Below are 8,200 nucleotides of genomic sequence, written 5' to 3'. Positions count from 1 at the left end.
GCTGCGCGCTGCTCGCGTGGATCCTTCGTTTCCACGCCATTTTCCCGAGGAACCGATCCGGGAAAAAAAAAAAAAGCTCCAGGGCGGGAAGATACGAAAGCAGACGGGCCAAAATATAATAAAAAATAACCCCCCTCCCCTGCTCCTAAAGAGCCCCCACGCCCGCTTTGCAAGCGCGCATCCCCGGGCTGGGCGCATGATTTGGCGGGCGCATGGGTAGCTTGCCCAAGAAGCGGCGGTTTGGTTCCGGGCCGCCTGCGTGAGAGAGGCCGGCCGACGAAAGCGCGCATGTCCGGTCGCGGCGGGGAAAGATGAAGGTGGCGGTGGCCGGCTGCTGTCATGGCGCGCTGGATAAACTGTACGAGACTCTGCAGCTGCTGGAGCAGCGCCACGGCGACGCCCGGCCGGATTTGCTGCTCTGCGCCGGGGATTTCCAAGCCGTGCGCAACGCGGCCGACCTGCGCTGCATGGCGGTGCCTTCCAAGTACCGCCAGTTGGGAGGCTTTGCAAAGTGAGTAGGGCAGGGGTGTCCAAATTTGGGAATTTTAAGACTTGTGGACTTCAACTCCCAGAATTCCCCAGCCAGCCATGCTGGCTGGGGAATTCTGGGAGTTGAAGTCCGCAAGTCTTAAAGTTCCCAAGTTTGGACACCCCTGGAGTAGGGGGACTGGGGAGGCGGGTGGGGGGAGATCCGTTGCAGGCGGAGAGCCGAGCGAAACGTATGTGAGTTTTGGGTCGCCACGATGTAAACAACGACAACAACAACAACAATAAAAGACACTCTTAGGAAGAGTGCAGAGCGTGTAGATGTGTGCAATCTCTCTGCACACTTTATCGCACACGCCAGCGAGGTTGTGCAAAAGTGTCTCTTTTTTTCCCTCCCCCCTGTAAAGAAATGATAGGAAAAGTTATTTTGCACCGGTTTTGAGCAATTTTTGGGGTGGGGAGGAAAGGCACTTTTATTTTTCCTTCCTTTTGCTGGAAGCGGCAAAGAGACAGGCCGGGTATCTCGAGAACAAGAGGGGGGACCCTCAGCCTCCCTCCCCAGTTAGAATCGCGGGTGGGGAGAGGAGTCTCTATTTTGGCATCTCAGGGCCAAAGAGGGGTGGGGGTGGGAGGCAGTGATTTCCCTGGGTGAGACAGGGTTCCCCATTCAACCCTTATATTATTACTATTGTTACTGTACCACTATTATTTGTCTGAAATGGCATAGGGTTTCCTGCCTGAGCTGAGGGTTGGACTAGAAGACCTCCAAGGTCCCTTCCAACTCTGTTATTCTATTCTATGAGAGTGGGGGCCCAAAGAACTTGACTATCACAGCTGTAATTTTATTATTGCTATAATGTAAGAAGAAACTTAGCTAAAAGCTTTTTGGTTATATTATTACAATTGTTACTATATTACTTATTGTTATTAGCTTGTATGTCAATGTTTAACACCGCTCTTCTTTTTTTTTTGGTCTTTTTTATTTGTAAATGGTATAGCCTGACAATGCACTGTTTTTCTAAAATGTGTTTATGAAGAAAATTTATAAAAAATAAAAATAAAGAACGGTTGCTGGAACTGAGTATGTCTAGTTTGACGAAAAGAAGGACTAGGGGAGACATGATAGCAGTCTTCCAATATCTCAGGGGCTGCTACAAAGAAGAGGGAGTCAAGTTATTCTCCAAATCATCTGAAGGCAGGACAAGAAGCAATGGGTGGAAACTAATCAAGGAGAGAAGCAACCTAGAACTAAGGAGAAATGTTCTGACAGTGAGAACAATTACTCAGTGCCTCCAGAAGTTGTGAATGCTCCCAACACTGGAAGTTTTTGAGAAGAGAGTGGACAACCATTTGTCTGAAATGGCATAGGGTTTCCTGCCTGAGCTGAGGGTTGGACTAGAAGACCTCCAAGGCCCCTTCCAACTCTGTTATTCTATTCTATGAGAGTAGGGGCCCACAGAGCTGCTGAACTTGACTAGCACAGCTATAATTTTATGCCTACCAGCCATACCTATTTGGCAAGTCCATTCCCTTCAGTTCCTATTGAAAGGGTTAATTAATTGTGTTTCTGTGACTTCTCCTAAGTAGAGGATATCAAAATAAATAAATAAAAACTGGATCTTTAACAGCTCAAACTTCCAACTGTCTTTTCCTAGATATTATTCTGGAGAGAAGAAAGCACCTATCCTGACTATCTTCATTGGTGGCAACCACGAGGCCTCGAACCACTTGCAAGAGTTACCATATGGTGGATGGGTGGCCCCCAACATCTATTACCTTGGTATTGTTCCTTTTGCTTTCTGGCTTGATAGTATCAAACGCTTGATGTAGAAAGGGAGAAGAGGTGGAATCCTACATGGATGAGACAATGTGGTGGTTCTGTTTTATTTATTTATACATCTGCCCATCACCCAGAACATCATAAAAACACATCATTTGAACTACAGCAGTTTGCTTCGGGATGTTGAAACTGGTTTTTTCCCCCCTTCATTTTATATCTTTATTTTTTTTTCCATGGGACATTTAAACTGCTGTGCAACTTTTTAAGATTTTTTGAGCCTTGAGAATTAGGGAGGAGCCTTCCTGAGACCTGTTCAATTGTTTATCTGGAGGTTCTGGATTTAAAATGGTTGCTTTTTGCCTAGGTGATATTTCCTGCATCTCTTGGTCAAGGTTGTTTTATTACTCTCTACAGGTTATGCTGGAGTTGTCAGGTACCGAGGGTTGAGAATTGGTGGCCTCTCTGGTATTTTCAAAGGTCATGATTACAGAAGAGGTACGTGTGAGTGGTTCTTCAAGCTCTTGTTTTAAGCAAATGGACCATTAACATTTGTGTGGCTTGGTTCTAGTGCTTTTTACTGCTTTTATTGTTATTGATATATAAGTTTAGGATTGAATAACTGTAATGGGAAGCTGTAATGTAAGCCGCCTGGAAAAGCCAAGGGAAATAATCAAAATCATAAAAAAAAGCAAAAGTTAGAATATTTTGGACGTGTGATGCGACACCCAGAAAAATATGGCATACTTCACTTAAACCTCCGGGGAAAAATTGAAGGCAAATAAGGTCCAGGCAGAAGAAGAACATCATGGCTTCAAAATCTAAGGGACTGGTTTGGACAAAACTCAACAGCACTTTTTCATGCGGCTGTTGATAAAAATAGGATCACCAACATGATTGCCAATGTCCGATGACGGATATGACACAAGAAGGAGAATGGGAAGCTGGGTTGTCAAAATAGGATCTGAAATTAAAGATTCATCTTGGGTTATTTGGCTAATGCAATCTCAAAAATCCTTCCCCGGCTACTGCTGAAGTTAGATTGGAACTAATAAATCAAACACACAAGAATGGAATAATTTCTCATCAGGTAGAAAAGCTAAGGAGGACATTATGTAAGAATTCTAGTGATCGCCATGTTTCAAAGGCCATTCCTCTGTCTGAGGGGTCCTGTTTGTATGTCTCCCATATTTTGATAACAGTCAAATCTGCTATCAGATTGTTTTCCTTGGACTCAGCCAACTCTTACTCTCTTTTCAATTTTTGTTGAAACCAGAGGGATAAGCTCAAGCGCAGCACGATTTTCAGTCTAGCAGCTCTTCCTGTTAAATTCATGCCTCCTTTGACTTTAACTCAACTTTATCAAACTTAGATTCATCTATGCAATTTTTTGGGCATGATACGGAGGTGGCTGACCAATTACCCCTTTCTGGGACTTTATTTTTAAGTTGGTACTTTAGTCTAGAGTCCTGGACTTCACTGCAAGTATGACCCAGGGTCTGTCTTTGTGAACTAAAGCCATTTCTTGATGTTTCTGAACTTGTTTCAGGTCACTTTGAGTATCCTCCTTACAACCAGGAAACAATACGAAGCATCTATCATGTAAGGAATATTGAAGTTTTCAAGCTGAAGCAGGTAAAACTAAACATCATCTTGTATTGGGCTCTTCTTCATACAGGTAGCCCCTGAGTTACGACCACAATTGAGCCCAAAATTTATGTGGCTAAGTGAAACATGTACGGTGGCTTTGCCCCATTTTACGACTTTTCTTGCCACCATGGTTAAGTGAATCATCGCATTTGTCAAGTTAGTAACACGGTTGTTAAGTGACTCTGGATTCCCCATTGACTTTGCTTGTCTGAAGGTTGCAAAAGGGGATCAAATGGCTCCTAGGACGTTGCAACCGTCTAATTGTTGCAAAACTCCAGCATTAAATCTGGATTGATTATGGAAGGCCTCTTTCTGAAGATGATCTCTATATCTCTGTTCATATCTTATGCCCAATCATGGTTTCCTGAACCATAATTTATTGAATAAATCACTTGTTGCATACATACTACATGATAACCCAATACGTTACAAACCATAATGGCTGTTCAACAGCTAAGCTGGAATCATATTCACTTTGTCCGAAATGGTATATAGGGTTTCCTGCCTAAGCAGGGGGCTGGACTTGAAGTCCTCCAAGGTCCCTTCCAACTCTGTTATTCTATTCTAATGTGAAATGCTCTGTGCAAATCTGGGTTTATATTTAACAAAGCCCATATGTTTTTCTTCTCCATGAGTGTTCTTATTTATCAATTAATTTATATTTCACATTTCTATATTGCCCATCTCCCTCAGAAGAATTCTTCAATAGGATCTAATAGCCTTAATGTATTTATCCCCATGTTGACCGACCTTTGCAGCTTTTATAACCAGCTCAACTCAAAAGACAACTACGGCCAACTACAAAGCAAATCAATGCAACAATAGAAGTAAATCAAAATTACAACCAATCAGGGGTCCCCAACCCCCAGTCCGTGGGCTGGCACTGGGCCACAGCATGTTAGAAACCGGGTTGCGAAAACAAGTGAAGCCCCACCTGGGGGGTACAGTCAGCACACAAAACCACGCCCCTTCTGGTCCACAGAAAAATCTCTTTCCACGGAGTCGGTCCCTGGTGCCCAAAATGTTGGAAGCCACTGCTCTAAATAATGCACCCATAAAACTTTGCTAGGATTCAGTTTAGTGAAATAAAACTGTCTTTTGAGAGTTCTTTGCACCTGCACTGCTATCTTTCCTTTAGCATCAACGGCAAACATTTCACTTCACTTCTGTTGTTGGTTTCGGCTTGACAGCTCAAGCAGCCCATGGACGTATTTTTGTCCCACGACTGGCCTAGACGTATCTATCACTACGGAAACAAGACATTGCTCCTTAAGAAGAAATCCTTCTTCCGCTCAGAAGTGGAGAGCAACACCTTAGGGAGCCCAGCGGCATCAGAACTGCTGCAGCACTTGAAGCCCAGTTACTGGTTTTCGGCTCATTTGCACGTCAAGTTTGCAGCATTAATGCAGCATCAGGTAAGACACAAGTCTCCAATCAGGACAATATTGAGACTTGTGGACTTCATCTCCCAGAATACCCCAGACAGCATAGCTTTAAATTCCAAATGTATTTGAATATAAGTAACTTGGATTGGCAGTTGGGCTGTCGGTTTGAGCTCCAAGCTTGGCAATTTGGTTGCAAACGTTTCGTCACCATTCGAGAAGGCGCCATCAGTGCACGAGCACAATTCAAAGCGCACCGACGATGTCTCCTTGAATGGTGACAAAGCGTTTGCAACCAATTCACCAAGCTCGGAGCTCAGATCGGCAACCCAGTTTTAAATTTGCCAAGGTTGGAGACCTTTAACGGCGAACATAATCTCCCAATTTTGCAAAATGTTCCACAGGAATAACGTTAGTACTCAAAGACAGTCTGTTTCAAACTATAATAGTTAAGATACCAGCTTTTTAAAGGAAAACCAAGATTGTTACTTATTCACTTATTATTTCACTGTTTAAAGGTTACCCACTCGCTATTGACTCGGGACAGGTTACAGTAGATCAAAACAAGTTATAAAATCAATTAAAACAACAGTAAAGAACGGCCATATTGTGGGGAAAGGGAAATCCACAATAGTAAAATAATATCAACTCAAATGGTGGGATTCTCACCACTTCTGGCCTGTTGTCTTAAAGGACAAGATCTGGGAGCTGAAGTCCACATATCTTAGAAGACGCCAATATATATAGCATGTGAAAGATGCGTGTTTGTGTTTTTATTTTTATAGTTATAATGTACACGGAAGATGGCAATTTCATTGTACGATGTGCAATGACAACGTAAACTAAACTAAACCAAAGTTGAGGAAAATGCTACATTATAGAATACAGATGACGCTGAGGACAGTGGTATTTAGGCAATAGAAGCTAGAAATCCTCTAATGTTATCCTGAACTTTAAAAGTTGAACCTTAAAAAAGGCGGCAAGAGGAGGCCTCTCACAATATGATTGTCCCTGTTCTTGCTTTTTAGGCTGAAAACGGCGAAGACCAACCCAAAACAACCAAGTTTCTGGCTCTGGATAAATGCCTGCCCCACAGAGATTTCCTTCAGGTAAAACAACCTTCAGTTTTTCTGTTTGGACACATTAGGATACATCAGTAGGATACAACAGAGTCTTCTGTGGGAGGAGAGCAAAATGATTAGCTAGCCACTTTGTGGGTGTGCCTTCATCTTGGTTTCGGTTTTTTAACCTCATCTGAACTTGCATGTGCATCCAATCTTTTGATCGCGTGACCCCAGGGAGGCTGCAACGGTAGTTAAGTGTGAAAAAAGTAAGTCACTTCTTCCAGGGCTGTCGTAACTTTGAACGGCTGCTAAATGAACTCTTAAAAAGTCGAGGACTTGTATCGTTCAGGTATCCCCGCCTGAAGTTCGTGATTGTCTTTTCTCTGTTGCCTCTCTTGATTTCTCTTTCTTCTCTTAAGATTGTAGAGATCGAACACAGCCCCACTGCCTCCGCCTGTCTGGAATATGACCCTGAGTGGATTGCTGTTCTGAAGGCTACTAATGAACTCGTTAACGTCTCTCCTTGTAACTGGAACATGCCTGAAAATAATGGACTGCATGAAAAGTAAGTGTACCGTAATCTTGTGGGCTGGTAAATTCAGTCTGAAGTTCTAGAAGAGGGGTCCCCAACCTGTGGGCCGCAGACCACTCCCGGGCCGCATGATTGGCTGGTCAGTACGTACCCTTGTGTCTAGCGTTGCCACGAGCGCCGTGTTGGAATAAAAAGGAAAAATATAGTTCAGCACCAAATGCAGTTGCTTTTACAAGAAGATTCAACCATGTAAGCCAGGGGTGTCAAACTCAACGCCCGGGGCATGGATCTGTAGAAGTGTAAAAGAGTAGACCAGGTTTCTCACCCTTACTTGGGACTAAAAGACTTTGCATATAGGTAGCCCACAACTTACGACCACAACTGAGCCCCAAATTTGTATTGATAAGCAAGGCATTTGTTAAGTGAGTTTTGCCCCATTTAACCCACCTTTCTTGCCACAGTTGTTCAAGTGTATATCGTTACATTTGTTAGTAAGACGGTTGTTAAGTGAATCAGGCTGCCCCATTGACTTTACTTATCGGAAGGTCGGGAAAAGTGATCATGTAATCCAGGGACACTGCAACTGCCAGCTGTCTGAATTTTGATCAGGTGACCATGGGGATGCTGCATTGGTCGCAAGGGTTAAAAAATGGTCATAAGCTACTTTTTTCAGTGCTGTTATAACTTTGAATGATCACTAAACAAACTATTGTAAGTTGAGGACTATCTGTGCTTTGTGTCTACCAGCTTCTGCCCATATGGGTGATAGCCCTGTTAAGTAACAATCAAAAACAAGAGTGGACAGCCTAGGGGCCTATTTCAGATGATGCTGAATTACAATTTTGGGTAGCTGTAGGAAGTATGGCCAGTAATCTATATACAGTATATATATAAATTGTGTTTGTGTGCGTGTGTGTGCGCGCGCCAGCATAACTCTGGAATTGAGCAATTTCAATCAAACTTGGTACACAGATGACTTACCCTCTGGAGCAAAATATTGTGGGGGTTAAGACACCCTTAAAATCCCTCGGGGTGTGTGTGTTCTGTTAAGATACAGCCTGTTGTGCCTTAAAATGGAGTTTTAAATGGAGTGCAGCACAGTGGAGTTGCCATGGTAACAGCTTCACAGTACTCCACAAGGGGGCTCCCTCTGGTAAGGAGGAAAATCCAACATTAGAAATTACATTAGGTCCGGACATTTCTCCCCTATAAATAAATACTCGGGCAACACCAGGTTATCGGCTGGTTATGGATACAACTGAATGGAGTTCCGTAATTTCTTTGCTCCTGATTAAAGCATGTAGAGGGG

General features: G+C 43.4%; 1 protein-coding gene across 1 annotated transcript; it reads left to right on the top strand.

Annotated features, from left to right (window-relative positions):
- Nucleotides 1-163: 163 nt before the first annotated feature.
- On the top strand, nt 164-7,109 carry DBR1 (debranching RNA lariats 1). The gene is made up of 7 exons (XM_081962123.1): nt 164-511; nt 2,142-2,266; nt 2,681-2,761; nt 3,813-3,898; nt 5,104-5,328; nt 6,324-6,404; nt 6,779-7,109. The coding sequence occupies exons 1-7, from the start codon at nt 312-314 to the stop codon at nt 6,926-6,928; spliced, it is 948 nt and encodes a 315-aa protein (XP_081818249.1). The 5' UTR covers nt 164-311; the 3' UTR covers nt 6,929-7,109.
- Nucleotides 7,110-8,200: the final 1,091 nt, after the last annotated feature.

Source organism: Natrix helvetica, assembly GCF_964273705.1.
Source record: "Natrix helvetica genome assembly, chromosome: 9".
Classification (NCBI taxonomy): Eukaryota; Metazoa; Chordata; class Lepidosauria; order Squamata; family Natricidae; genus Natrix; species Natrix helvetica.
Note: the sequence above shows the minus strand (reverse complement) of the source record. Positions and strands in the feature narration are given on the sequence as shown.

What these genes read in the sequence shown, in the direction of transcription:
- DBR1 (XM_081962123.1), top strand. Translation starts at nt 312, where the DNA reads ATGAAGGTGGCGGTGGCCGGCTGCTGTCATGGCGCGCTGGATAAACTG. An exon ending in CAGCATTAATGCAGCATCAG is followed by an intron (nt 5,329 to 6,323) that starts GTAAGACACAAG and finishes CTTGCTTTTTAG; the next exon opens with GCTGAAAACGGCGAAGACCA. An exon ending in CCCACAGAGATTTCCTTCAG is followed by an intron (nt 6,405 to 6,778) that starts GTAAAACAACCT and finishes TCTTCTCTTAAG; the next exon opens with ATTGTAGAGATCGAACACAG.